At 50.1% G+C, this 13,950-nt stretch overlaps 2 protein-coding genes across 3 annotated transcripts; both read right to left on the bottom strand.

Annotated features, from left to right (window-relative positions):
• Positions 1 to 7: 7 nt before the first annotated feature.
• DDX54 (DEAD-box helicase 54) lies at positions 8 to 5,212 on the bottom strand. The gene is made up of 20 exons (XM_031592187.2): positions 5,088 to 5,212; positions 4,631 to 4,757; positions 4,479 to 4,549; positions 4,221 to 4,406; positions 4,092 to 4,141; positions 3,921 to 3,962; positions 3,705 to 3,800; positions 3,501 to 3,622; positions 3,225 to 3,286; positions 2,924 to 3,055; positions 2,581 to 2,791; positions 2,291 to 2,425; positions 1,906 to 2,127; positions 1,759 to 1,832; positions 1,387 to 1,584; positions 1,124 to 1,269; positions 941 to 1,054; positions 642 to 746; positions 380 to 483; positions 8 to 278 (listed from the first exon to the last, which is right to left on the bottom strand). The coding sequence occupies exons 1-20, from the start codon at positions 5,154 to 5,156 to the stop codon at positions 58 to 60; spliced, it is 2,487 nt and encodes an 828-aa protein (XP_031448047.2). The 5' UTR covers positions 5,157 to 5,212; the 3' UTR covers positions 8 to 57.
• MAJIN (membrane anchored junction protein) lies at positions 5,210 to 12,529 on the bottom strand. Of its 2 annotated transcripts, none has more exons than XM_031592190.2 (10): positions 11,633 to 12,475; positions 10,151 to 10,196; positions 9,843 to 9,918; positions 9,235 to 9,360; positions 9,004 to 9,035; positions 8,533 to 8,642; positions 8,112 to 8,166; positions 6,837 to 6,909; positions 6,594 to 6,738; positions 5,210 to 5,608 (listed from the first exon to the last, which is right to left on the bottom strand). In XM_031592190.2, the coding sequence occupies exons 1-10, from the start codon at positions 11,731 to 11,733 to the stop codon at positions 5,566 to 5,568; spliced, it is 807 nt and encodes a 268-aa protein (XP_031448050.2). In that variant the 5' UTR covers positions 11,734 to 12,475; the 3' UTR covers positions 5,210 to 5,565. The 2 variants fall into 2 exon arrangements, with proteins under 2 accessions (XP_031448050.2, XP_089977102.1); XM_090120976.1 differs by lacking the exon at positions 11,633 to 12,475 and adding an exon at positions 12,493 to 12,529 and having other exon boundaries at positions 5,217 to 5,608.
• Positions 12,530 to 13,950: the final 1,421 nt, after the last annotated feature.

Genomic DNA, 13,950 nt, shown 5'->3' with positions numbered 1-13,950 from the left:
GGCAGGCTACAAAACCAGACGGGTATCTATTTGATGTGTCCTTTGCTAGGCCATCTCCTACATCTTTTTTCGGAGTTTTCCCTTCTTGGTGGCCCCAACACGGCCGAATGCCATCTGCCGCAGCTCCTGCACCCGCTGTCGGTTCCGTGCCTTCAGGCGCTTCAGGCCCCCGCGCTGCAGGAAGCGCTGCTTGGCCGCTGCCTTGCGCTGCTTCAGGATCTGCTGCTTGTTCTTCAGCTCCGAGCGCACCTTGCCCTGGGTGGGGGGCCGTGGAGGGGCTGTGGGACAGACGCAGCCATGGGTGGATGTAAAACCATGCTTGGAGGCCTCAGAGATACAATGGGTTGGTATGGAGACGGGTGCTTGTTCAGGTACTCACCGTGCCCACGTTTGTGCTTCCCTCTGTACTGCTCCCGGTCTCCTTGGTTGTCTTCATCCTCGTCTCGCTCATCAACCTTGTTTTTCTGCTTCCACTTCTCATAGCTGCGGCAGGTTAAGGGCAGGTACAGCACTTCCCCTCTTTCACCCTCTGCCTGCCCAATATCCCTCTAGCACCAGGCAGAGCCCCCTCTCCTGTTTCCTCGGCTGCAAGGCCATGCAGTCCCACACCCAGCTCCCCCAGCACAGCATGGGCAGGATACAGGTTGTTCTTGTAGGAGCTGCTGATGTAGCGCCCGCTCTCTGTCCGCACTTTCTTCTTCTCCTCCTGGCCCGTCTGCCCCACAAAACGCTTCTTCTTGCGGTCCCTGGGAAAGAGGGAGCAAGGAGGGTGGAAGACTCTTGAACAACAAGCCACCTCCATCCACCTCACTGGGCATCCCAATTCTACCTGACACTGCCCAATATGCAGCAAGAGTCACTGGTTTTGAGGGGAGAGAAACATCCCTTCAGGCTCTGCTCCTTGCCCAGCTCTTTCCTGCCATGACCAGACCCCACTCACCATTTCAGCAGCTGCTTGCTCCTGTTCAGGTTGTGGCTTTCATCACCCATGAGATCCAGCACAGCCCCAGCTGCCTGCTGCTCGAAGGCACTGCCCTCACCGCTCACACTCAGCCTGCACAGAGGAAGCAATGAGAACAGCCCGAGCTGCTGCAGGAGGGTGGGGGGAGTGCTCCCAACTCACCCCCGCTCGCTCTCAAAGTCCTTGGGTCGATATGGGATGTAGAAGTCCTCATCCCGCTGTGCTGGCAGCTGTGGCTTTTTCCTGGCACCATCTTCTGCAGCCCGGCTCCGTTTGCGCTTCCGTCCCACGACGGTGGAGAACACCTCCTGGAAGGGGGCAAATGAGGGGCTAAGGCTCCATGTCCCAACCCCAGGGCCAGGTTCTTCTAGAGGTTCACATGCCCGCTCCAAAGCCAAGGCACAGCCCTGTCACAGCCCTGTTACCCGGAGGTTTTCCTCCTCTCCTTCCTCCTCCTCAGGCCTGGGGGTGGCTGGATGCAGCCCCTGCCCCTTGAGAGCTGCTGCCCGCTTCTCCTCCTGCCCACGCTGGAACTTCTCGATGAGGGCACTGTCGTGTCGCCGCTTGGAGCGCATGATGCTGCTGGCCAATGTGTGGGCTGTGGCATTGATCTCAAAGATGGTCTGTACACAGAGACAGAGCAAGCCCCAGGAGTGAATGGTTTAGTGGGCACGGTGAGAATGGGTCAATGGCTGGACTTGATGATCTTTAGAGGCATTTCCAACCTCTATGATTCCATGGGACTTCCCTCTTTTCCCATCCCTCTCCTCCCATCCAAAGGCCAGGCCCCAGCTCACCGCCTTGGACTTGTAGGCTTTAATGCTGTCCACCAACTTCAACCTTTCCAGTTCAGTATCTTCAAAGTGAGCACCTGGGGAGCAGAGAGGGATCAGCTCATCCACAGGGGAGAAGGATCCCCTCCCACGGTGTCCTGAGGCACTCACTGAATAGTGGGTGGATGCCCAGCTGAGACATGTCCATCTCCTTCACCCTTTTGATGGACTCGGGTGAGGGGCCGGGCCGGGAGCGCAGGTACTGCTTCTGGGCATTGTCAGCCACGCGGCGCAGGCTCTGCAGCTCCAGTGAGCCCTCATGGTCTGTCAGCAGCAGGCACTCCTCATCATCCACCAAGCTCTGCGGGACGCGACCCAGAACCCCATCTGCATCTGCAGCACCAGGGACAGTGCATCAGCTCTCTGGGAGCAAGAGGGTATCACCCCCCTAACAGGGTGCAAGACCCTTCTGCACAAAAGCTGAACACAAGATCACAAAATTCAAAAATAAACCCCAAAGGATGTGCAGCCATCTCTTCATTTGGGTCCTCCTCACCTGCAGGCATCTCCTGGGCACCAGCAAGGATAAGCGGGCGTCCCAGGAAGAGATGGAGGTCAAAGATGTAGGGCATCTCGTCAGGAGCCACCAGCGAGTAGGCAGTGCCACTGCGGCCAGCACGGGCCACGCGACCTGGTAGGGTGAGGAGGAGGGCGGTGGGAAATCAGAGCCAGCACCAGCCCTGACCTGGGACAGGAACCCACTGGTACTCTGGGACCCCAAGGGTCAGCTCACTCACACCCTCCCTGTCACATCATCACCCTGAGAAATCCCTGGGTGGCACCTACCAACACGGTGCAGGAAGAGCTTGGACTTGGCAGGAAAGCTGTAGTTGATGACATTGTCCAGCATGGGGATGTCAAGTCCACGGGCAGCCACATCTGTCACCAGCAGCACCTGGCACTTGCCATGGGCAAACTTGGCAATGTTGATCTTGCGGGCAGTCTGGTCCAGTGAGCTGTAGATGTGGGTACAGCAGATGCCCTGGGACGTGAGTAGCTGCAGACAGGGGAAGAGAGCACAGAACCCACTTGGAAATGCACCTCCAGCCAGGGAAAGAGTCCCCAGGGTACTGAGTCCCCAAAGTGCCCACCCAGACCCCAAACACTGGATACCCTGGATGCCACTGACCTCTTTGAGATACTCCGTGTGGTGCTTCGTGGCCACAAAGACGACTGTCTGATCCTGGGGCTTCACCACACTGCGGAGCAGGTGGAGCAGCACAGCTGGTTTGTCATCTCCGCGCACGTGGAAGAAAGCCAGCTGCAAAGAGAGGGCAGGGCTCAGCCCTTCTGGGCCCCTGGGCTCTTTGGGACACCTCGCAGTGCCCACTCCTTTCTGGGCTGGTCACCTCTCATGAATCTCCAGCCACCATGGGGTAACTTGTAGGCATGGAGGCACCTGATGCTGGAGGGAGAGGCACAAAGCTCACCTTGAGCTGCTCACTGAGCTTTGACTCCACATCTAGACGTATCAGCATTGGCTCAGTGAGACCTGTGGGACATGGTGGCACGTGGGACACAGAGCTGGGACCAGCTCTAGCTTCCAACCTGGGAATATCCACTTGGCCCAGCTCTGTTTCTCTGGTCCCGTGACCAGTACAGCTGCAGGACTGGGAGAAGCCCCCCAGCAGATCACTGCCACCAGTATAGGACCACCAAGCCCTGGAGCCAGTCCCAGCCCAGCCCATCTACCCCACGCTTCTCACCAGCACGGGCAAACTCAACAAGCAGCTTGGGCAGTGTGGCTGAGAAGAGGACGGTCTGGTGGCTACCCGGTAGCCGAGCGAGGATCTCTTGGAGCTGTTCTGCAAAGCCCATCTCAAAGAGCCTGCAGGGAGAGCATGTGGGACATGGGACATGGCAGCCAAGGTTCCCCTGCTCCCATCATCACTTTCTCCAAGCACACTGACCTGTCAGCCTCGTCAAACACCACGTACTCCATGCTCTGCAGCTTCAGGTTCATCTCCACTGCCACATGCACCAGGCGCCCAGGGGTGGCAATGATTCTGTGAGGGCCAGAGATGCTGACACTGAGCTGCTTCCAGTCTCCCCACAACATCCCAAATCTGACCTTGGTGACCATGTCCCCACCAAGTCCTCTTCCTGCACTCCTCACCCACACTCACATGTCGGGGTTCTCGTGCAGCGCAGCAAACTGATCCTCCATCCTGTGAGAGTGGGGAGAGCCCAAGGGCAGGGGACAGTTCAGCCCACCGCCTCCCAGGGCTGGGCAATCTGGGGCTGTTTTAGGGATTTGGGGCTGGCAGGGACCCGATGACAGCAGGGATACCACTCACTTGTCTCCTCCCAGCACAAGAGCAGTCCTCAATCCTGTGAACTTGCCCAGCTTCAGGGCAAGAAGGGAAACAGTGAGATTAAAGCACACTGGGATATCAGCCCCAAATGGTGCCCATTCATCCCCATACCTCCTTGGTGAACTTGAGAGTCTGCAGGGCCAATTCACGAGTGGGTGAGAGGATGAGGGCGCGTGCTCCAGATGGGCTGGGTGCCTTCAGCCGCTCGAACATGGGCAGGAGGAAGCAGGCCGTCTTCCCACTGCCTGTCCGTGCCATCGCCACCACATCACGGCCACGCAGGATCACTGGGATGGTCTGTGGGACACAGCCCTGCTGTCAGTACCCCATGGGGGGACACAGCACAGCCCCTGCAGCCCAAGGCCTCACCTTCCTCTGGATGGGTGTGGGCACTTTGTAGCCCTTCTTCATCACACCCTTGAAGACAGGGTAGCTCAGGCCTGCAGGGACATGGAAACGGTAAGGGGACATATGGGTGGTGAGGGGCTCTGCAGGTGGGGTGACCCCCACCCTACACATACCCATGGACTGGAAGCCTCCGGATTTCTTCTTCTTGTTCTGCGCCCGCACCATTGCCTGCGTGTCCTCGGCGGTGTCATCATCCCTGTCCTCAGCAGTGGGAAAGGCAGGCAGCGGGGGCACGGGAAGCTGGGGATGGGGGGGAGGGAGGGGTTGTGTCACGACATGGGGACGCAGTGAGCGGGGTTTGTGTCACGGTGACAGCAGGGCTGCCATGACAGCGGGCTGGGACACCGGCATCACACAGGGACATTTGGGACACGCACACGTGGGGAATGGGGACACCGGTACACGGGGACACCGGAGACATCAGCACGTGGGGACGCGGCGCTGGGAACACGGGCAAACGGGAAGTGGGCACGTCGGTTCCGTGCCGCGGGCACAGAGGAGCCGGGAACTCACGGGAAGGGGCCCACGGGTTGAGATCGCGTCCCTCGCCCCCTCCCCGCGCCTCCCTACCGTTGCTGCCCGGCGCTGTTCCCCAGCACCGCTCGGTCCGCGCCGCTTGCGGGCACCCGACGGCGCCATGGCGGTGGGGCGGAAACCGGAAGTAGCGCCGCGTAGGAGAGCGGAAGGGGCGGGGACTTCCGGAGCCGGGAGCGCGGGAATGCGCGTGCAGCGCTGCCCACGTGCCCGCCGTGCTGCCCTGTGCCGCAGCTCCAACCGCCCCCTGCCATAAAGAACAATCGCTTCCGAGCGGGTGTTTCTTTTATTAGGAGCTCAAATAACGATTTTCAAAACGGAGAGCTGAAAAACTCGAGGCTGTGAAGAAGGCGTTCCGTTTCTAAAGCAACGCTTTCACTACGTACATTTGAAAATATGAACCTGGACGCGAAGCATTTAATGGCTGAGGGAAGCAAGGGGAAAAGCTCAACTGCGAAAGAAACAACACAGCCTGATATTTGCGGTACAAGTCGACCTCTCCACAGCAATTAGTTCAGTGCTTCCCACCAAAAAGGTGCTGCAGTGGAGAAAATAGCCTAAGGGAAACAAAAACAGAAGATTATACACAAAATACTTGTCTGAGAACTGTAAGAATGAGGCTGCCTCTGCCTGCCAGCACAGCGTGCCTCGGAGGAAGATGGAAACATGGAGAGGAAACACAATAACTCGCAGCATTGTGCTCTAGTCGTTAATGGGGCTGGCATACGTTAGGATTGATAAGGATTTTAAGGATCCCCTTAATGGGACTGAAGATCGGTCCCTGAATGGCTCTGTTGGGAGAGAAAATTAAAGTGTTCTAACAGTCTGGCTGTAGGTGGCACTCTTTATCTGATATAAAGGCAGTGATTGAGGTCAGTAACTGCTGGGATTGTTTTCCCTAACGCAGCTACAAAACACTTCACTGGGAATGTGCACCTTTCCACAAGCATAAAGCACGAGGGAATGTTTCTTCACCTTGGAAGGCCTTGGTTTAGCCACCACAGAAAAGATGTGTCTACTCTTCAAGATAACACAGAATCGTCTCAACTGCCAGAATCAGTCTCAGACACAGCAGGGACAGAGCAGCACAGAAGGCTCATGTGAAGCAATTGACTCACATGGTATTTACTCCCTACTATCACACCTGAAGTTTCCTCTCACACCCAAACCAGTTCATTTAATATTTGCTGGAGTATCTCTGCTCTACCCACCAGAAGATCATGGAATCATAGAATGGCCTGGGTTGAAAAGGACCACAATGCTCATCCAGTTCCAACCCTCTGCTGTGTGCAGGGTCACCAACCAGCAGACCAGGCTGCCCAGAGCCACATCCAGCCTGGCCTTGAATGCCTGCAGGGATGGGGCATCCACAGCCTCCTTGGGCAACCTGTTCCAGTGCCTCACCACCCTCTGGGTGAAAAACACACAGATACAGTTCTTTAAAATTCAGGAAATAAGAGAACAGGCAGTCCTGGTGGAAAACAAATGCTGCACTATGAAGTAGCTTTAAGTAGGAACTGCTCACAGCTGCAACATAGGTACCTTTTCCAGAACTTTGAGAGACCTCCTCGTTTTGGCTCCTCAATTCCTTTGGTTGTGATTTGGTCCATTTGCTGCAATACCTGCATTTCACCTTCAGGCTGACTGGTTTCTGCTCTTTGTTCCATGTTATATCCCACAGGTCTCCCTGTAAGAAACAGGAGTAAGAACAGAAGCACAAACTCACTCCCTCCATACTCCCCTGAATGCCTGATGTAAGAAATAATACAGGAATTCCTTACTTACATAAACACTCTTGGTCACAGCCCACGCTGTGGGATGCTGGACTACGCTCACACTGAATTTCTTTGGAGTAATTCTAAAAGAAAACACAACCCAGAAACTTTGTTACACAATGTGAAATTTTATCTCACAGGAGAGTTTTGTTGACTTGCTTGCTTTAAGAACTGAACAGCAAGATCTAAAGTAAAGCTGTAATTCACTGATTTTAATAGCTGGAATAGTATAGGCAAAGATTTTAAACAGCATACACAGAGATGCTGTGGGAAATAGCCACTGACAGTACAGCCCTCTGGACATTAGTCCTGCTAAGCCATAGTAGTAGTAAATAACACTGAAGGACAGAAGTGAGAAGTATCAGAAGCAGGACTGAGCCAGAATATCAGAAATACAAAGGACCACAAACAACAAAATCTGCATGCACGCTTATTTGAAAGAGTAAAATCACTTTGTCATAGAGAGAATATAAGCATAGATTTACTCCTTAGGTGTGCATCTCTTGCACTGAGCTCAGATGTGTGAAAATTTCCAAAGTTTAGATGGCCTGAGATCTTTACAGTTTATTCTCAGAAGATTCAGTAAAGTAGGAAAGTTATCTTCAGAAACAGGCTGATCAGCTGTCAGTTCTCTTTCTCTCTTTCTTCAATTTGTACCAGTGTCCTTGTTAAGCAGGAAGATGTGTGGGCTGGATTCCAGCCATTCTGATTGGACAGCTGGCTGCCAAAATGATGCCTGAAGGCTGGAAAAGAAAGAATCTTCCCTTCCTGACAAGGCATTTTGAGAAGAGAGGGTTTAGGAAGCATCTCTGATCCCTCTGGAACAGTTCCCTCATTAACATGACTACTGATGATGTAGTCAGAAAACTCATTATGCTTTTTAAGGGAGAGAGGTAGATGCCTACAAGGCCATCTGCTCAGAGTTGTGGTGAGCTCCAATTATTGACAGCAAAGTCAGTATGAAGGTCAGCAGCTACTGCAGGCCCTCTGTGGAGTCTGATAGGAAGAGGCATCTGGAGGCTTGAGGTCAAGGTAGGCAATTCTTCAGGTTCATCTCTGAGAGGTTAAGCTTACCCTTAGTTCTTAGCTGAAGAACCAGAAAAGTTTGTGTGTTGTCTCTGTAAAACTCACCATCTGACTGATTTTGATGAGCAGCAATCAAGAAAGTCACTATCACAGATGCAAATGACAAGGGAAAAAACATACCTGAAGGCATTTTATTCTTGCCATCTTGAGAATCTAGGACTAAATACTGTTGTGTCTTTCTGAATATTCTGTAGCTTACCTTTTCAAATCCATGCTCTACTTTAGTTGCATGGTGAACACTCTCAGCTCCAGGTCTAAAAATAAGTGAAATAAATAAGAACTGAGTTTACAGAAAAATTACAAAAAGGAAGCAATCAAACAATCATACATATGGCCACTATGAGCATTTTATTTTCAAGTCAAGCTTTCAGTACCTCTAGGCAACAAAATATATACGCTAAATAGACATTTGTACTCAAGTCTCTAATTTTCATTAAAAACAAAAAGAAAATATGTACACATTTCCAAAAAGAAATCCAAAATTAGGAGAAGTGTCAGCAGTGAAAGAGAAGGAAGAACAACAGGGAGAAGGAATGCACAGTAATAATGAACACAGAAGATCAATGGCATATGAAAGATATTTATATACGGCCTAGAAGAATATTTTGTAGTTGACTGACCTGTCCATACATAACTTTGGATATGAGGTCTCTGTTTGACCTTCAACTCTTCTCCTCTTCCCTGTTTCTTCCATTTCAGTACTTTCTGGTATTTCACTTTTTCTCTTGACCTTCAAAACATTGCAAACTTTGCATTGGTAACATTTGATTATGACTTTTCTATTTTATAACAAAATTCAGAATCAATATATAGTTATATTTAGCACAGTTGTTCACATTTATAGAATGAAAACAAAAAAGATTTGTGAATAAAATACTAGCTTCTTTATTCACAGACACGAACCAGACAGAAGCCATCCAGAGAACTACGCCAGTAGTGTCAATTTACATTTCCTGGCTGATAACTGGAAATTATAAAACTTCAGTATTTCCTATCTTGCAATATTTTTGGCTGTAGTCTGGAATATCTCTGTGTACTCTGCTGCTCCAGATTGTTTGGACTATAACTCAGAACACACACACACAACTTACAGGCTCAGAATTGTTGCTGTTGACTTCTTTACCTGTAACAGAAGTATTACAAGATTTGGTGACTATACTGGAGTTTATTCAACCCACTTAAAAGTATGTTTCTGCTTTATGTCTTATTTTCTGAGAACAGGACAGACTGCTGAACTTGCATACAGTGCACTGAAATTGAAAAACTATTGAAAAACACCTCTTTGTTCTGGAAATTACCCAAACATAACCATGCAGACTTACCCAAGGACAAACTTTGCTGAAATGAGTTGAGCTCCAGATACATAGTGCAAATGTAGGGATAAGGCACGAGATTGACATTCTCATGTTTGAATCTCATTTTTGATACTCTTTCCCATTTACTCAAATCTGAGAACGACATTAAGACTTACAAACAAAGCACTATGTTTGTAAACTGTTGTAGTCTTCTCTACCAGTGGGACAAAGTTGCTGAGTCTATAAGGAACATTTCTCATTTCATTAATTTTTTAAAGCAGGGCACAAGCCATGTTTGCCATTGTTTTTGGTGGGCTTACTATGACTTAGCATGTGTGCTTTCATTTTAGGAAATAGATGATCTTTAAGGCCACTTCTGACCTAAGCCATTCTGTGATTTTCTGTCTAGATCTGACTTGGAACTCAGAGTTTCTGATCTAAAAACATTGCAAAACACTCTTTTCAAATCAACTATTTGCTGAAGGCACCAGCTGATGGTGGTCCTCAGGTAATGTAAAATTGCAAAGCTCAAAGTAGTTAAAGGTCTGCAAAGTACTGAATATGAATCCTGAATGAAGCAATGTCCAACATACACAATTCATGGAATCTTTTCTTTTATGAACAGGAAAGGATACATGGAAAGATAGTGAAGTGATCTGTAGAAAATGGATGTAAATCATCAAGATTTCCAAGGATGACTCGAATTGCTTCCTGGAAAGACCAAAAAAAGAAGTGGGGGAATAATATTAACAATATATCCACAACTCTACTGGAGTTCAGTGTTCAGGCTTTGGAAAAAACTGAACTTTACAGTTTGCATGAATTGTCGAAAAGGATATTCTAGATACATACATACAGCTTTGCTTATCCTTCTCCTCACTCCCTTCATATCACCTGAACTGCACTACAGAAAGATACTGACAGAAATTGCTTCATATCCTACCTCAAACTCCTTGACAGCAATGTCAGTGTTGTTGAGTTCAGGAGCACTGTGAAAACATACAAAGAATTAGTCCCAAAGATACAAAGAATTAGTCCCACCTGGGGAAGGAAAGGATTACATTCTCTGACAGACAGCAAATGACAACAGAACATCATAAACAAGGAACATTCTCTGCAGAGAGAAAATTCTTAGCAAGCAGATAAAATCTTGAAATATTGTTCCTAAAAATATCCAGGATTATTTTGAATTTTCTGCCCATTTGCATTGTGTGTGTGGGTACAAGAGATAGCAGAAATGCTCCGAATTTAAAGCAAGAAATGGCTGTAAATGGGTTCTGCTTTTGAAGACAAGAGGAAGATCACAGCACAGTGCTTTTGAGGGTATTGCCTTTGGACTGCTGCATGCTGATGCTCATAGCCTTGAAAGGCATGATCCCTGAAGGGAGCCAGATGGTGCTAACAGATCCTCTGGCTTTGCTTATTGATATATAAGAACACCCACATTTTATCAGAAGTTGACAGCAACAAAGCATAAAGCTTCAAGCTAAGTTTGAGATCTACAAAACACTTCTTTTGCAATTAGAACCCAATCTAAAACCACTTAGTTTTGAGGGGAAAAAAAAAAAAAAGCAGTAATATCTCCTTTTGCCAGAACAACCCCACCTTCTGTGACTATTATGGCCCACAGCCTCAAGGATTCTTGAGTCCTCTCTCAAATTAAGAGCTCCAAAACTTCTTGAGTGAGTTGGTCTGGGTTCACAGAATCACAGAATGGCCAGGGTTGGAAGGGACCTCAAGGATCATGAATCTCCAACCCCCCTGCCACACGCAGGGCCACCAACCATCCCACCTAATGCTAGACCAGGCTGCCCAGGGCCCCATCAATCCTGGCCTTGAACACCTCCAGGTGCATCCACAACCTCTCTGGGCAGCTGTTCCAGTACCTCACCACTCTCTCTGTAAAGAATTTCCCCCTGACGTCCAACCTAAATCTCCCTTCCCTCAACTTAAAACCATTTCCCCTTGTCCTGCTGTCACTCACCCTTTCAAAGAGCTGATTCCCCTCCTGTTTGTAGGCTCCCTTTAGGTACTGAAAGGGTTCTGCTCTCTCAAAGAAGGACCCATTCATCATCTCTGCATTCTGACTAAGCAGATACCAGCAGATCCCTCCAAGGCAATACCCTCAGGGAAGCAATGTTTTCACCTTCTAACGATCACCTTCCCCATCTGACCAGACTCATCAGCACCCTGTGATTCAGTATCACTTCCAATTTGAGCCTCGCTCACTACCATGACCACACACAACTCTCCAAATCGTCATCCTCTGCACATCCAAAGGCTGTTTTCCTTTCCGTTCCCTGACTGCCAGCAGCACGGGCAAACTAAAGCACAGTCCCTTCCCTCTCATTTCTCAGATGTCAAACTACCACACCTTTAGAGGCGGTTTATCAAAGCCCTCATTTCCTCACTCGAGCTTCCTCACCTCTGCAAGTTGCCATAGCGGATTTTAAACTTATACACAACTCCGCCTGCGTGAAGGAACCTGGTTTCAGGCAGCGGGTATGAGAATGGTTTCAACGGCATCTTTTTTTTATCACTTCCAAAGGAAGAAGGCTGGCTGTGGCTCCCCACCAGGCCCCTTTTACAGCACAGAGCCCAGCACTGCCTCTATAAGCCCCACAAATGGCAGCAGGGGTGACGCTGGGTGTAGGCCGCAGCCCTGCAGGCACAGTGGGAAGGCCGCAGCTATGGGGGGGGGGGCACAGGGCAGCACCTCCTGCTTCCCAACAGAACATTGCTGGGTCAGGATACGTCCTGAGCTGCACAGGTGACAGTCTGGGAGGGACTGCACCAACCCCATGTTGCTGTCATTGGGGTCTTTGGAGAGGAAAACAACCCCTGGAGCTTTCCTGGCAACCTTCCATGTTGGTACAGGCACAAGTAGAAAGCTCCAGTGGTCAATAACAAAGCAACAGTCGAAGGCAATGCTTAAACAAATGGATGCAAAGGAACCTATTCAAGATCAATATCCATAGATCCATGCTTTCGTATCACTAAATACACCGTAATAATTATGGTGCCCTTGCCCTTGCTGCGACTCTGTGCCTCTAAAGAGCACTGAAACCATAAGAATCCACTCACTCCCTGCACATCAGCATCTTGGTCCTCAAAGCAGCACTGTGAGAGCCCACAGCCCACCCTGTGCCACTCCATCTGCCCACTGCCCCCATCCCTGATTCTGGGAGAAATCTGGGATCAAAACAGAGAGCTGGCCCTTTCAAATGCCCTCAAACAATTGAACACCACCACCTGCATTTAGTAGGAAAGTAATACAATACCCACTGTGTTTCCCCTTTGAACCCCGGGGATGTGGAAGACTCTCAGCACTGCCTTCTCCTTTTCTCTGCGTGGTAAGAAAGCCTTGCACCTGCAGGCAATTGCTGGCTTAGAAAACAAGAATAACATTAGCAGCATTTTCCTTTTGCTCTCCTGATTTGCAAACCATCCTCGTTATCTTCGCAGGGAAATGCCCCCAGGTTTTAACTGGCCTTGTGTATATTTGTTTATGAAGCTGACAAACTTGTCCCTGTAACTGCATCTGCCCTGGGAAAGGAGCAGGTTTCCTCTGCTTTGCCCACCAGCAATGCAGCAGGGCTGACTGCTCCTCCTGGCTCTGCCCTGGCTGGATCTGCAGGGCTCAGCTCACCCCAGGGCTCCTTCTCCTCCTGGTTCCCAACAGGACTGCTCTTCCTGGTAAGTGGGTGGCAAAGCTGCGGTGCCCCCAGGGCCAGGAGTGTGTGAGATCATGAGATACTGTCTCGAAAGGCAGATGAGGCAAAACTTATCTGGAGGCTGGAAAAACAGCCCAGGTGCAAATACAGGGATATGAGAAATGTTAGAAAAGCTGCTCGTTCATCTTCCGTCCATTGTAGGGCAGCGATCTCAGGGAAAAGGAAGCACTGAAGAGCCTCTATGGGAAGTTCAGTGGAGGTGCAGCTGCTGCTGAAAAAAAGCAGCGACAGACGAAATCTGTGGGGAGACAGACAGGAAGAGGCACCTCCTGTGAATGCTTCTGCAAGTGCCAGGGATGCAGCCCTCCCTACTGCACCAGCTGGAGCCTCAGTGCCTCACGACAGACAGAGAAAATGGAGAATACAGGCAAACGTGATGCAGGGTCCTGCAGAAACCACACAGGGAAGCTACAATCCTCTGCATGAATAGCAAGGAGCCCCAACACTGAAATGTGGGCCAGCAGGAGGAAAGATGTACTCACAGTGCATGATCTGCTGGTGTGAGAGCAGCTGGGCTGAGGGCACCACACTGGTCACAGCACTGGACCTTAAAATAAAAGGGGGATCAGGACAGGCAAGCTCCTGCTGTATGGCATTTCGGTTTGCTGGAGACGCTGTGCCAAAAGGTGTGAAATAATGTAATATGACTTTTTTTTTTTTTTTTCCTCCTGCAGTCCTTTCAGCTGGATTTCCTGACTTAAAAAGCACTTCTCACTCTCCTGCCAGTTCAGTTGCTTAGGAATTCAGTTGCCTTTGGAACAAGTCAAGAGCAGCACCAGCCAGACCAGCCCTCCCCAAATCCTGCAAAGAATGCAAGACAGCTCCCAAAGCCCTGAGCCTCCCCTGCCCCCCTGATACAGGCATGGCTCCCCCAGCAGCTCCTGGCAGGACAGAATGTTGGACAAAGACATTTCCATCTTTGCATAGTGGAGGGATTGGTGATGGTTAAAGATGTCCCAGGGAAGATGGTATCAAAGTCCAGAGCAGGGCATCCCAGCAGGCCTTATGG

The sequence above is a fragment of the Phasianus colchicus genome, chromosome 18 (assembly GCF_987193195.1).
Source record: "Phasianus colchicus chromosome 18, bPhaCol1.hap1.1, whole genome shotgun sequence".
Taxonomy (NCBI): domain Eukaryota; kingdom Metazoa; phylum Chordata; class Aves; order Galliformes; family Phasianidae; genus Phasianus; species Phasianus colchicus.
Note: the sequence above shows the minus strand (reverse complement) of the source record. Positions and strands in the feature narration are given on the sequence as shown.

Coding starts and splice junctions, on each gene's coding strand:
- DDX54 (XM_031592187.2), bottom strand. CDS start 5,156: ATGGCGCCGTCGGGTGCCCGCAAGCGGCGCGGACCGAGCGGTGCTGGG. Junction 4,407..4,478: donor CCACACCCATCCAGAGGAAG/GTGAGGCCTTGG, acceptor TGTGTCCCACAG/ACCATCCCAGTGATCCTGCG. Junction 3,056..3,224: donor AGCTCAGTGAGCAGCTCAAG/GTGAGCTTTGTG, acceptor CTCTCTTTGCAG/CTGGCTTTCTTCCACGTGCG.
- MAJIN (XM_031592190.2), bottom strand. CDS start 11,733: ATGCCGTTGAAACCATTCTCATACCCGCTGCCTGAAACCAGGTTCCTT. Junction 6,739..6,836: donor CTGTGACCAAGAGTGTTTAT/GTAAGTAAGGAA, acceptor TGTTTCTTACAG/GGAGACCTGTGGGATATAAC. Junction 5,609..6,593: donor CTCTCAAAGTTCTGGAAAAG/GTACCTATGTTG, acceptor TGTTTCCCTTAG/GCTATTTTCTCCACTGCAGC.